Source organism: Typopeltis vanoorti, chromosome 23, assembly GCF_054136105.1.
Source record: "Typopeltis vanoorti isolate ZY-2024b chromosome 23, IOZ_Tvanoo_1.0, whole genome shotgun sequence".
Classification (NCBI taxonomy): domain Eukaryota; kingdom Metazoa; phylum Arthropoda; class Arachnida; order Uropygi; family Thelyphonidae; genus Typopeltis; species Typopeltis vanoorti.
Window position 1 is genome coordinate 46,013,077 of NC_143571.1, and position 15,755 is coordinate 46,028,831.

The 15,755-nt window shown below is 36.5% G+C and overlaps 1 protein-coding gene across 3 annotated transcripts in view; it reads left to right on the forward strand.

Annotated features, from left to right (window-relative positions):
* The window catches only part of LOC150093816 (protein timeless homolog), a 671,138-nt gene that overhangs the window by 621,895 nt on the left and 33,488 nt on the right, over positions 1–15,755 (forward strand). For all 3 annotated transcript variants that reach the window (XM_090412553.1, XM_090412554.1, XM_090412555.1), the window contains 4 exons: positions 592–734; positions 9,479–9,567; positions 10,388–10,520; positions 14,133–14,203. In XM_090412553.1, the coding sequence (XP_090268679.1) occupies positions 592–734; positions 9,479–9,567; positions 10,388–10,520; positions 14,133–14,203 (436 nt within the window). The remainder of the gene's footprint in view (positions 1–591; positions 735–9,478; positions 9,568–10,387; positions 10,521–14,132; positions 14,204–15,755) is intronic.

Below are 15,755 nucleotides of genomic sequence, written 5' to 3' on the forward strand. Positions count from 1 at the left end.
TAGTTTGAATGCCATTTCCGAAAGAGTTTATATTCTCATTCATTCGCTGGCAAATTGTAATTCGGTTCCCACCTGTCGTGTTGCAAAAATTGCTACGCCAGTGAATACCTTGAATTTCAAAGTCGCATGCGCCGAATTGTTCCCGCTTGATGATGATCGCCCCTTGTAAAGCATTCTATCGTGTTCTATTATATGGTCAGCATTAGCACATTGTGATTAACAAAGCAACTGGAACCGCCAGCGAAAATTGTATGCAAGTGATTAGTAAGCAGTTTCGAAAATATTTCGTGTCACTGTTCATTATCGTCAACATTATACAGATCACGTGAATATTATATATTCGGAATATTTGATGTTCACGTTTCGTTTTTACCGGAATTTATCATCTGAGACAGTCAGTAAGCAGAAATAGTTCCCAATAAAACACCAAATAATCTATCTTTTTTTTTTTTATTCATACTCGGTAATATTTTATTTATTAATAGTGCAGTGATCCTAACTACAGATATTTTGCTGTTTATGTATGTCACGTTGTTTGTTTTATATAATTTTTTTTTCTACTATTTTTCATGTTTTTTTTTTTTTTTTCAGGAACTGGCAACGTTTGCCAAGTTTGTACTTGGAAAGTTTTTCGAAGTTTGTCAAAAAAACAAGAAAACCTTCATGGAGATTTTATTCTGGAAGAACACGAGAGAGGTCTATGAGCTGCAGGAAGGATATGGCTCTTACGAAAAGTATGTTTGTGCCTTGATGTGACAGTTTTGCTAAGTGAAACAATAAAATCTTTTCTTTATTTTGTATGTCGGGAAGGAAGTCTCTTTAAATATGCTGTTTCTAGTTTCGGGTCACTGAGATGTTACATAAAGTTAACTGAATTGTAAAGATTTCTGTCATTTCACTTGAAAAAACACATGTTAATCCATTATTCTATAGTCACGGTGACATAGATAATACAGATATCGTGTTGGATAACAGCCATTTTGCAAAAAAAAAAAAAAAAGAGCGTTCGTTGCTCTGTAAAATAGGGTGCATGACTGGTGAACCATTTAATTTTAACTGGTCGATGGAGGTTATAATAAACGTTATTGCTATCTCCATACATCCACTTATAAAATTAATGACGGTAATTAATAAATTTTATTTATTCATATAAGGAGCCGACAGATATGTAGAAAGCTAGTGTTTGGAACATTATTGCAAATATGAATGGTGTTTGTGGTAGAGTGGGTTGACTTGTTCCGTTTTTTTTTTTTTTTTTTTTTCCTCTCTCAAATATAGATCGATCGTTATTTACTTGTTATTTTTGACGAATTTTTAATTAAAATGTCCTGTTGTATCAGAAACAATTTATTGTTATTACAATTAATAATATTACTACGATAATTTTAAATATATATTTAAAATAGATGTTTTTACTACTTATTCATATTAATTTGAAGAAAAACTGAAATCTGCCCTTTTGTGACTCGGCTGATTTAAGAATGTCTTGAAGCTTCAGGTGCTTGCATAATACCTTAACTTCTTACTATTCGTTTAAAATGGTTTCTGTAACATTCGTAAATGAATCTTCAGGAGTTGGGTGCCTTGATTTCAGACTCACCATAATTTCTTAAGTTAATGCTAGACAGCTACCAAGAATAGTATCGAATATAGAGCAGGTACTAGATACTTCGCAAATGTTTTGCCCAGTCTGCAGCTATGTCGAGTTCTCTGTGTGTGTGTGTGTGTGTGCGCGTGCGTGCGCGCTATCTACCAATAATTGTCTTGACACCCCTGTTATTTAACGTTATGGAACATTCCAAGTTTGTTAATAACATAAAAACTGGTGTACAGATAGTAGGAGGCAATATTTCATCGTAGCAGTTGAATAAGAGGTGTCATCGTGGGCTGTCACATACATGGGCATACCCATCCGTCCCATTGCCGCTCAACTAGAGCATCTAAAATCAACAAATGGAGACTTTCTGGCATCACTAGTGCAGGAAAACACTCACGTCAGGCGCCGAAAATGACTGACAAGGACAGTAGGGTGTTGAAATGGGTGGCACGCAGAAAGCGGCTACAATCGGCACAGATCATCCGTGATGAGCGCCAGTAACACCATGGTGAGCACTAATACTGTACGAAAAGAACTCCATTTACAGGGTTTCCACGGAAGAACAGCGGCTCGTCTGGCCTTGTGCAAAGAGCATGTGAACTGGACAATTGACCATTAGAAAACGGTACTCTGGAGCGATGAATCAAGGTTCATCTGTTTCCAGTCTGATGGCAGGGTATGGGTGTGGAGGCAGCCTAGTGAACGCTTGTTACCACAGTGTATTGTACTCACATTAAAGTTTGGTGGTGGAGGTGTAATGGTGTGGGGTGTATTCATCTGGTTTGAAGTGGGGCCATTGGTCGCTGTCCATGGTTCCATGAGGCAGCCCAATACCTTGATATTCTGGATAATCAGGTACTGCCTGTGGAATTTTTATTGAACGGACCCGTTCCAGCCCGTACTATCAAGACGACAATGCCCCCACCACAAAGCTGAAGCAATGGTATGAAGAGATGGGTGTTAAACGATTGTCCTGACCTCAATCCCATCGAAAACCTGTGGGGACGAATTGGAGCGGCGATTGAGCAGCACGTCCTCGATCTGTCGTTGAACTCAGTGATGCTTTTGATAGAGGAATGGAGACAAATTCCACCTGTCTACCACACACATTGGTGGAAAGCCTTCCTCAAAGGAGATTATCAAAGTCAAAGATGGAGACATACCCGGTATTAGAGTTCGTCTACTGATATCAATTGTAAATTGCTAAAGTGTTTGGAAAAATTATTGGTAGATAGTGTATATATATATGTGTGTGTGTGTGTTAAATATTTTAAATGTATATAGCAGACTAAAATACGAAAAAGTTTAAATAAATTTTTTTTTCACTGTGTTCCGAATCTTTTTCACTCTGCGAAGAACATATTCTGCCACTAGCCCTACATTCGCATAGGCGTTGTAAGGTTTGTCTTTAGGTTGGCAAGACCTGATTTCGAATCCCGTCCCTATCCTGTCACGAAGAACTTTTATAAGGACACCCCCCCCCCCCCCAACTAATAAAAGTGAGTTAGCCGGTGCCACTCTGAGGTGGGAAAGTTTTTCTTTCAAGAAACTCGGGTGTTTCATTCCCGCAAACGGCCTTAGAACATACGCATTTCACAGTTATAATGCACTGCTCTGGTAGCTTATAATTCCAAAAAAGTAGTGATAATCGATTAAATAATTCACAGAATAACAATTCATCAAATGTCCACCTAAAAAGCAATTTGTCGAAACAATTAATCGCAGAGACAGTTAGTCGGGGAAAAAAAAAAAAGATAATTTCTCGAAGCAGCAATTCACCGAAAATTAAAATGTACTTTTTGTTTTTAAATCAAAACGATTGATTGTTAACAAAATAAAATCTGAAGTAATTTGTTAATAAAATCACATATTTTTATATTGCTTAGCATGGTTGTTTAAAGATATCTAGTTCAAAATGACGAACAGTATACTGTCCATATAACATTGTGACAACGCTATTCATTGATTCCTGAATCGCTCGCTATTCGTGATTTCAGGATTGTAATTGATTGACGTCTGGTCAGACATCTCAAAATGCAATGCTGTATTCCATTAGAGCATCAAAAACAACCCAACTTTAAAAAAAAATAATAATAAATCTTCTTGAAAAGTAAAACAGTTTCTCCAAAATCTTAAGGTTGATACTGCAGACTAAGTGTCAGCCTTACTTTCGCCATCTAGTGATGGAACTTGTGAGTAAAGAAGGTACGATCAATATGAAATGCATCAGCACAATCGTAGATGTAATAAAAAAGTTGAGCTTAAAGTCGTTCTTCGTTAATAATTTATTATTGTATATTATCATGTATTGCTTGTACTTTATTGTGAAATAAATCATATCTATATATAGGAATAATATAAACAATATTTTCAAGTAAAACGTTGCAAGTTATTTTTCTAATAATTAAATCTTGGGGTGATGTCTTTCTGTTTTATGGACAGTGTCACAATTTCTTCCTAAGGTAGTGAGTGAGCATTGTCATTGCTCACTGCTCTGCACTGATGAATTAAAATGGCGAGGAATTTTAAACTGATTAGTCATTTGTAGAAGGTTCAGTAATAATGAAATTTAACATGGCCACGCGTGCGTAAATGAAGATTAAACATAGACCTGATGTATTTTCGATTGAGAGAAATAGATTCATCAGAAATGAGTTGAGGAATTAGTAACATTTACAGGATATTTTCATGTCGAGTTTGTTAAATACAACTTTGTAGTTATTTATATATATATATATATATAACTACAAAGTTATATATATTACTCCATTTCCCAAGTAAGCAAACAGACAAACAAGTCAAGTTTGCGCCTGCACGTATTGAAGTCTAGCTGACCCTCAAAGTAGTGCAAGTCAAGGCAACTCATGGTAAAAGTAGAATAAGCTCTGATCACTATTCTTATTATTTACCCTTAATGCACAGCCCATCTCCTTAAGGAGATGTATGACGCTATGTATTAAAGGCAAGGGGCCACTACCCAGACCGGTTTCGACCTTTATTGAGGTCTCATCAGTGGGAGCCAGAATACATAGCATCATACATCTCCTCAAGGAGATGGGCTGTGCATTAAGGGTAAATATTAAGAATAGTGATCAGAGATTATTCTACTTTTACCATGAGTTGCCTTGACTTGCACTACTTTGAGGGTCAGCTAGACTTCCAATACGTGCAGGCGCAAACTTCATTTGTTTGTCTATTTGCTTACTTGGGAAATGGAGTAAAACCAGGTTTAAATAGCTTGGTATCTTTAACATTTATTATACCCAAGGTAAAATACTTTCTACATATATATAAGTACGTTAAATGAACGTTGATGTAAGCCGAATGATGCCAAATCTATAATTCATCGCCAACATCACTAGCAGGTAGTATGCACCTAGTATCGAATAATTTTCAAAAATAAACAGTTTTAGAACCTAATTTAAAACAGATTCTAAATTGCTCAAAACTAATTTTAATAAAGATGCTGAATTTCATGAAAATCATTTCACTTAGGATATTTCTATTATATATTTCCGATAGACAGAGGGTTAGCGAAATGCTTACTTACTAATAAATGTATGCAATAAGAGTTAAGTAAAAATCAGATCTCTGACAGCCCGATTTTGAAATCAAAATCAAAATGCCACCCTCGGAGATACTAAATTATTATACTCTTGGCTCATTTGAGTGTACCTTGAAGTCTTATTGCTCTGGATTCTAGATACTGCCTATCTGAATGACCAGTGAAGTAATTATGAGTCATCGCCCTAATGAAAATTGGAATCACCATTAAACTTATTGAGGAATTCATCAACATTTGTCTTATCTTTAAGATAACCAGTGTTAATCTTATTTCCGTGTGTCTGTTAAAGTTTGCTTGCTCTAGAAAAAATCGAACTGATTTGTAATGCTATTATCATCAAAACTTCCGTGTATAAAAATGTAAATGATTGATCTTCGTTGAATAAACTTTCGTAATAATTGCTAAAATGAAAAATTTGAGACTCTTTTCTTCAAAGTCGATGTTGCTGCTGTCACATCATCTCTCGCGGATATATTGAATAAAATAATTATATATGAACTCCTAAATTTATATTAATTTAGGAACTGACATTACCAGTGAAGTAATTATTAATTTTAGTTGGCCGAAGTCTGTGAGACATACCATCGGTAATATAGCGATGGCAGATGAATATAGCATTCCTTTCTCTCTTCTTTCAATGAGTACAACTAAAGTTTTCCTTCATTTGATGGAAGCATGCGTGTTTCGACACTTAACAACAGAAGGGCCGTCCGATATTTATATGTAGGCGAACGTTAGCAGTTAGAAGTCTTGTGCTAGTTCGTTAGACTTATGACCGTCAAATAAATTGCTTGTCAACTGCGAAGTTGAGTTCCAATCTAAATTACGATTTTAAATACCAAAACAATGGGATCTGTTGGCAGTTAAAATTTATTTCTAAAAGTTAATGGTTAGTTTTTAATCCTGTTAATTATCGAACTTAATTGAAAACGCAGCCAAACCGCATAACTCGCTTTTGCGAAACAGGAATATAACAGAATCCGTTTTAATAATAAACAGAGAAATGGAGAATCCTCTTTCGTTTGGGTGATTTGAAATTCTTTTCAAATTGCTTAAATTTTTTTTTAAAAAAAGGTAGAATTCTAATTACATTTTTCTTCGTTATACTATGCGTGTTGCACGTGAATACCACAGAAGAAGAAAGAATTCGACAGTCTTAGATTCTTTGTAGAAAATTAGTTCTTTTATAAGGAATTTCAGTGATTCGTTACGATGTACATACAAACGAGTTTTGTTCACATCAAGTTAATCGTGAGAGTTCACTAATCTTCTTTAAGTGCTTCAATTCCTGTTCTGGTAATCGGCCCTTTTTTTTTTTTTTAATAGATCGCCATTACTTAATAAGCACATGTTCTGCGTACATACCTTATAGCTCTGAAAATAACAACTTCGCGTGCGTGTGTGTGTATACGCTCGCGCGCATTTAGTTGAAGATTTTCTCTTGTTCAACTAATGTTCCTAGCTAATAAGTCCCTAAATATTTTCGTTTCTTGATGATACTTACACCGCACTGAAATGCACTTGCACCCAAGTAGCTGTTTAGGAAAAAACAAGTCCTTCGATATATCTTATTACATCAGCGATAACTAATTTGTTGGCTGGATCTGACCGCAATATTAATTAATTAATTATGGCTGAAGCAGTTAAGAGTATAAGGACAGTGCATGCCTTCAATGCACTCTCATCCTTCGCCCATAAAGATCGCAGCATTTTCACTGTTGTCTAAAACTTTTCCCATTATACATCATTTGGCCATCCCTCTCTATATACAGGGTGTTCGGGATAAATTTGACATATTTATAATTAATTATATTTTTCCGTAAGTTACATGTATTAACACACACTTCTCTTCATTTAAAAGTTTGGAGCCTTCTTCATTCATATACAAGATGTCAGAAAGGATGGATAGCTGGAACCCACCTGAATCATGGAAGAGAATAACTTGTATCATGATGATTCGTGCCCGCCATCAAAATAAGGATATTACGACTGCTGCCCAATGCTCCCTGAATACAGTAAAAACAATCAGGCATGAACTAGAGACTTGCAATGGTGACTACGAGGATGTAGCAAGAAGAAAGATCCCTAGCAGACGATCTGATTGCGTTCGTACAGCAGAATTCCTCGCAAATCTGCAGGAACAGGTGTTGAAGAACCCTGGCATTGGAATTCGGGCTTTGTTCGTGGAGTTGCTAACTGTAGTCAAGCCCTGGATAACAAGGGTAGCCAATGGTAGGCCGTATGTATGGCAGCAGGATTCGGCCCCTTGCCACACCTCTGGGAAAAGTCAAAAATGGTTGTCTGAAAATTTCTACGACTTCACCAGTCCAAATGTTTGGCCTCCAAACTCCCCAGACCTTAACCCCATGGATTATTTTGTATGGGGCGCAGTTGAAAAAGACACCAATCGCACTTCCAGTAATACAAAAGCCCAGTTAATGGATAAAATTAAAACAGTTTTTGCGGCCCTTCCCAGGGAGACTGTAGCATCAGCTTGTTCGAGGTTCCGAAGCAGAATTGAAGCTGTGATCGATGCTAATGGTGGTTATTTTGAGTAAATCTTGTTGATAGTATTGTAATTAACTCTGCCTGTAATGTTTTTTGTCAATTCATTAAATTTAATAGATACAAAGAAGATTTTCTTTTTCCTTACGAAACTGTCAAATTTATCCCGAACACCCTGTATATGAAAGATTTTAAGTGGAGAAAAGAACCAAATATTTTATTTCTCCATCCTAAATATTTTGTGGTGTATGATTTACTAAAAAACAGAAAATGAAAACAAAGTTTGTTCCACACAAAATATTTCAAAAAGTCATTAAGTTGTTTTCACGTCAATCGATTGTAATCGAACAACCTGTTTATTTGATCATTCGCTGACCAATACTATCAGTAGCATACAGTAGTCCTCCTCCTCCCCCTAATCTGCAGTCAACCCCGGTCGGAAGATATTAAATGGAAAATTCCGGAAATAAACAATTTATAATTACATAGGCAAAGTGGATATTAGATCCAACATTATTTCAAAGCCGAATGTTTGTAGAAACTATGAAAGTTTCGTAAGTTGACCTGAGAGCTTACGAGAATACAAGCATCGGCATCCTCGAGGTGCACTACCTACTTGACTTAAGTAGCTAAGGCAACTCGAGGATGCCGATGATTGTATTCTCGTAAGCTCTCAGGTCAACTTACGAAACTTTCATAGTTTCTACAAACATTCAGCTTTGAAATAATGTTAGATCTAATATCCACTTTGCCGATGTAATTTTACATCGCCGAAATGAAGCTGTATGGCTCTTTCTTTAAGTAATAGACAATTCGGCTGATCCCAGTAGTCTAATACCAGGGCAACTTGTTGCAAAGGTGGAGAAAGCTACTCACATGCTGAGGTTGCTAAGATTCCATTCGCATTCAGATAACTTTATTACAGTATGTTGTTATAATTGTTCTATTTTATCATTAGTTATTGTTGTTAATCTTTTACTGTGCCTAATTTATAAATTAAACTTTATCAGAGTTATGTTTAGGAAAAAACAATATATATAGGGTTCAGTACTACCCTCGGTTTCAGGTATCCGCGGGGTGTCTTGGAATGTATCCCCCGCGGATAAGGGGGGACTGTATTTATAAATATTTATTTGGAGGTTTGAAGCCTCTTCGTTGTATATGCCATTTGCAGTAAGTATTTTGCAAAAACCGAGGTTTTAACATCGAACTTAGTGTTTTAAGTACACACTTCCATCAGTCTCTCAATTAAGCCAATTATATTAATTATAATTATATATAATTATATTTCTGCTCCATGAAGTCGTCTGTCTTTTTATTGAAGATTAATCTAATCCTATCTCCATGAAAAGTTATGTGCAGTTCGTCCGTTTTCATAAATATACATTGTCCCAAATTTCGGAAGCGAACGTAATAAAATCGAGCATGACAAACGGTATATTTGAGATTTGAACTGGAATTTCCCCCTCAAAACCATTGTTGGAACTTTTGCCAAAATTTGCTATCCGTAGCATACAGCGTTCAAAATTTCTAAGATCGTATCGCGGGATATGAACTGCGAACAACAGTAACAATCTTGTCTGATTATTATATGATTTTGACAAGCCTTTGTGGTTTAGTCAGTAAGGACAGTGCCTTTAGATTGGAAAGAGTTGAATTCGAATCCCATGTAAAACGCAAGAAACCTTTATCAGGTAAACTCAACCTAACACGCCGAGAGAAAGATCCTAAATACCACAGGTTAGATTATTATATTTTGTTAGTTTTTTTTATTTGCATATAATTTTAGCGATATTTTTTTTTTCTTTCAGGAATCGTAACGCTAAATTTATGTGGACTGAAGAGGAAGAGATGGAGTTACGGGAACTTTATGACCAGTACAAGAATGAAACAGAAGGAGGTGATTATAATTTTATATCTACATTCGTACACGAATGTTGAATATAAGAAGTAAGGAAATAATTGTTAGACAGTCATAAAAAAAGTAAGATGCATATCAGAGATAATGGAATTCAAAATCTCTATCGAATGGCATTTTGTGTTAAACAAAAACAATAAAAAAAGAACGAGTATGTCAAAAGTTATATAAATTGATACGTGTTTGACTTATGTACTCTTACATATAATTTTTTTATTTTGCCGAATTTCACTACTAGCAATCGAAATTGCAATGATTCGATAGATTTAATAGAGATCCTAAATGCACAATTATTACTACAGCTGGAATCGTTTTGCCAGATTGTTCCAATACAAATGATCCGATTGAAACACTTGGAGAGTGTATATCCTTGAATACCACATATTATTAAATTCCATTTAACGAGAGTGTAGTTATCTTATATCATTTTCAAGCGTTTTGCGCCTACAAATGATCCGCTTTAAAAAAAAAAAAATGCAATTCGAAATACCGAATTTTAATCAGATATATCCTGCCAGGAATAACTTGCTTAACTTGAAATGCACCTAATAGCTATATTTTTAAAATGAACGACTAAAAAGATTGTTTCACTGTACCTTTGGTATAGTCAAACAGTTAGTCGAATATCAGACTGATTTTTCGAAGTAGAAAGAGATCCACTTCTTAAATACTGAGGAGGATTACTTAATAATGTAGCCGTGATGGCTTGGGAAATTTGTTATTTTAGTCCATTTAAGTTATTATTATTATTATTTAACTTGAAAAAGATCATAATTTTAACTCGTTACATTTTGGTTTGCAGATAAAGATGTTGTCGATAATATCCTGGACCACATCATTAATAAGACAAGGACTAGAAGACAGATAACCAGAAAGTTAAGATTATTGGGTATAATTGCTAACGTGAAAGAACTGAAACCAAAGAAATATATCAGGTATAAATTAAAGACACTGATTTCTTAAAGTGTAACGACTTGTTTTAAATTATGATGTTCAAGAACTCCCTCATCCTAATGAGTTCGATCAAAATAAATGAGAATTCCTGTTGGGTCACATGTTTTTAAGACATGTAATGTGATCACATTTTGCGACTGTAAAAATCGCTTAGGGAAAAAAATACGATAGTATTGCAGTCATCTTACCGGAGAAAGGTAATTATCTCAGATCATCACAAAGAGACGACAGCCTGGATACACATCTATTAGATGTCTTTGTTACGGCAAGACAATTTCTCTCTCTGTGTAAGATAGCTCTTATTAGTTTCCGGAATAGCAAAAGGACCATAAAATATTTGCCAAAACAAATGACACAAACGAGGATTGTGATTGAAAGAATTCTAAAGTACGATCAGATGGTAGCGTGATCATCACATTTCAAATCGCAAATACTCCTGCTGATTGACGAAAGATCTATCAATAATAAATATGAGAATTGGATCATTAGGTAATCATGTGGCATTAAAAATAGTTTGGCGACTACGTTGGTCATATCACACAAAAATGTATTAGACTGTTTGTGAAGGTCTGTTCATTCACTTGAATATTCCAGATACAGTGCTCGGAAAGAAGTCAACGGACACCATGCCACCTACCTTAATAAGATGTAGGATATCCTTTCGCTGCGATGACCGCAGCAATCCTACGGCCACAAGTGTACAATAGCAATCGATGGTAATTTTGAACCATTCTTCCTGTAGGCATGTAATGAGGTCCTGGACTTGTGGGGGCATACGTCCCTTGATCTCACATGACGCTCCAGTTCATCCCACAGATGTTTAGCAGGGTTGAGATCAGGGGTTTTTGGAGGCCAATCAAGTGTGGTTACGTTCATGCCCACAAACCACGCAGTTGCAGCAGCCTTATGACACAATGCATTGTCTTGCTGAAAGGGACAGTGATCAGTTCCGTAGAAACGTCACAAAGCATTGCATTGCCCAGAATGTTCAGATACCTCTCGGAGTTCAATGTTCGTGGCACCACAAACAGAGGTCCGAAGACAAACCAGGAAAAATAGGGCCATATCATCACATCGCCATTTCCTAATTTCATAGTTGGGGTTATGCACTCTGGTAAGAGACGTTCGCCGGGCATCTGCCACACTCACATCTATCCATCTGCTCGATAGAGAGTATAACGTGATTCGTCATTCCGTAACACAGCTTTCCAAGAAGCTTCCACGTCCCACTGTACACGCTCTTTGCACCACTAAAGACGAACCATATGTTTGTTCGAGTAATGTGGGTCTTGCATATTGCGGTCCTACCATGGAAAACCCATGTTGCGAGCCTCGCTTCTGAATGTTTATGTGTGGATTCGTGTTCTAGTCGATGCCTGGAACTCCGCGTTCAACTTGTCGAATGGTGGATTTTACATGTTATCATTCTTAGCATCCTATAGTCACGTTCAGTGAGTGTGGTGAATCGTCCATTGCGGGTAGCACTTCTAGTTGATTCCCTGCGTTTCCATCTCTGTATGATATCGCAGATTTTTGACCCAGGATGGTCCAATTTGTGAGCAAATTGCCAAACAGATAGGTCAGGGACGTGGCATCCTATCAGAACGCCTCTTTCAGAAGGGAAATGACTCCGTCATATCCTTCACACAGCCATTTTACCTGTACACTGTTGCACTGACTTGGGAACATCATATTCCTCCAATTTATGCCAGCTACAAAAATGTAACTCATTACATAGTCCACCTTGTCCGTGGGAGTTTACGTTAACTTCTTTCTCTGCAGTGTATGTGAGAAGAGGTCATCATCATCATCATCTCTGCCGACATTGACGCAGAATTGGTAGACTTTCCTTTGCGATGTAATGGACATAATCCTACAAAATGTTATACTCCATCAGTGTCACAACTTTAATTCGAAATAAAGGCGATCCATAAGAGTTCATTGTCCAAAGGTATGACGCGTTAGTATAATTGATGTGTTGTATCACACTGTGATGAGTAGCTCCGAATGAACAGCGTCATGTATGAATATCTTTCACCTTCATACCTCTGCCACCTGGGGAGGGGGGGGGGGGAGGACTGTGAAATAATGAGGACGGTCATAATATTTTAACTGGATGTGTATTATGAAAATTGAAATATATCCTACTCGAGTTGCCATGGTCGTGGAAATCCTTATGGGACCTCACAAGTTTGGTGGCACTTCTAAAAGACCATCGCAAGAGGCTTACAAATCTATGACCAAATCCATTTTGATACCGTAGCATATAACGAAAGATTTGGTTTACTTAAATTGTAAAAAAAAAAAAAGGAAAAAAAGTCATTCAAGCTTTATTAACATCACTAATTTAAATATTTCAAGTAATCTTAAGAAGTTGATACTTTTAAGTCACTACTATCTCTCAAAGGAATCGTGATCCATAATTTGAGAATTCACCGAATGTTAAACACAGTATCAGTCGTAAAACTGTTTAATCTTTTACCTCGGTGAGACAGAAATTCTTTACATTTTTTCTGACAAAATGCACGACTTTGAAATTGTTTGTTAGTTTTATTCTATATATATATATATATATTCTATATATATATACAGGGTGTTCGGGATAAATTTGACAGTTTCGTAAGGAAAAAGAAAATCTTCTTTGTATCTATTAAATTTAATGAATTGACAAAAAACATTACAGGCAGAGTTAATTACAATACTATCAACAAGATTTACTCAAAATAACCACCATTAGCATCGATCACAGCTTCAATTCTGCTTCGGAACCTCGAACAAGCTGATGCTACAGTCTCCCTGGGAAGGGCCGCAAAAACTGTTTTAATTTTATCCATTAACTGGGCTTTTGTATTACTGGAAGTGCGATTGGTGTCTTTTTCAACTGCGCCCCATACAAAATAATCCATGGGGTTAAGGTCTGGGGAGTTTGGAGGCCAAACATTTGGACTGGTGAAGTCGTAGAAATTTTCAGACAACCATTTTTGACTTTTCCCAGAGGTGTGGCAAGGGGCCGAATCCTGCTGCCATACATACGGCCTACCATTGGCTACCCTTGTTATCCAGGGCTTGACTACAGTTAGCAACTCCACGAACAAAGCCCGAATTCCAATGCCAGGGTTCTTCAACACCTGTTCCTGCAGATTTGCGAGGAATTCTGCTGTACGAACGCAATCAGATCGTCTGCTAGGGATCTTTCTTCTTGCTACATCCTCGTAGTCACCATTGCAAGTCTCTAGTTCATGCCTGATTGTTTTTACTGTATTCAGGGAGCATTGGGCAGCAGTCGTAATATCCTTATTTTGATGGCGGGCACGAATCATCATGATACAAGTTATTCTCTTCCATGATTCAGGTGGGTTCCAGCTATCCATCCTTTCTGACATCTTGTATATGAATGAAGAAGGGTCCAAACTTTTAAATGAAGAGAAGTGTGTGTTAATACATGTAACTTACGGAAAAATATAATTAATTATAAATATGTCAAATTTATCCCGAACACCCTGTATATATATAGAATATATATATATATATATATATATATATATATATATATATATATATATATATATATATATATATTCTTTCGCTAACAGGGCACCCGAATGGCAAGAAACTGAAGAAGTAGAACTACGACAGTTGTATGAACAATATAAGGATACAACAGGTAAGATTTTAAACAGTTTCTTAGAAAACAGTAAAAAAAATAATTCTAGATGTTTTTCGGCCATTTCTCGAGTTAGTCTTTGGTATATGCAAGTAGGATTTTTCCTTAGAATCTCAATTCACCACTTAAAAATAAATTTTTAAAAAATTCACTATTTTCAGCCATAATTATATACACGTTAGAATTTAGGACGACGAAATGGCAGCACTAGTCTGACTTTTTGAAGACGGCTGTTAATAACGTCAGGAGGATGGCAGCTCATTGATCTCCAAAAACAAAATAATTGTTACCTAATCAATGTAATTATCATATAGTTAAATTTTGTATGATGTCGTAAAACTGGGGGATCATTCCTGGCAACATGACTGTCTTCGGGTTTTTAATCACGTGAGAGAGGAACTCGATTTCTTCTGGATTAAATATATTATAAGGATTCATTGCGTCGTATACTGGATTTCAGTATACGACGCAATGAATATTTCAACCAACTTCTTTCCATCCAGAAGGCATCGTCTTTACAAACAAGACCAACTTTATTTTGGACAATTAATGAATGATGAAAATCTGATGTAGTTAAATCTCTCTCTTGTATCAACTTACACGGGTAGTTCCAAAACCTATAGTGCATCAGTACCATGTGGGGACAAAAGGAAAAGCAGAAGAAAAAGAAGGGCTGTGTTATGTTTCTTGAACAGCTGGTGATTGTTGACCCTGTGAGGAAGGATTTGCAAATACCAAAATGTATGGAATGAAAAAGGAGGTCGAGAAGTTAACTCGGTAGGTTTGAAGCTGAACAGTGAATCGATGTTGATAAATAGTTCGTGTTTTCAAAAGCTTAAAGGATAGTGAAAGAATGGTGGTAGCCATGTACGTAAATAGCTTCCATTGTTTTATACGTGTGGTTTTAAGCCCCCAAGTAATGTGGCGTTATGCTTCCTTGTTTCTCTCCGTGGCTCAGCTGGTACTAATGATGCTATTTGGTTGGAACGCCCTGAGTTTGAATTCCATTTAGGAAGCAGAGAGAGAGTATAGGGATTTTTTTTTTTTTTTCAGCTGGTGATATGTTAGCCTGTTGTACTTCCGGCAACTCGGAGGTTGTGCATCCCACTGAATAAACAGACTGGCCATATGAACACACAATTAACAGAACCTTAGTTGCTTCGCTTCGTTCGAAATTCGAAAAAAAAAAAAAAAAAATCAGTCTCCTTATTTCTATGCTTACAGCTACAATTAGGCATGGCAGATTTCTTCACGTCGTCAAGAACGCAATGGGCAATATTTAATGCTCTCGAAGTTATAGTCTATTCCAGTGTTTCCTCAAAGTGTGGTACGCGTACCCCCGGGGGTACCAGGGGGTACGTGGCATATTTCTCAACAAATAGTGGAATTAGAGACAACTGGTCTCTAATTCCAATTAGAGACTCGAGCAAAACCATATGTTGCCGGTGCAACATATGGTTTTGCTCGACACCACCCCTTCGTGAACGTGTTAAAACTAATTAGCATTTCAACTCAACTGTTGAAATGCTAATTTATCTTTGGTTCGCGCGAT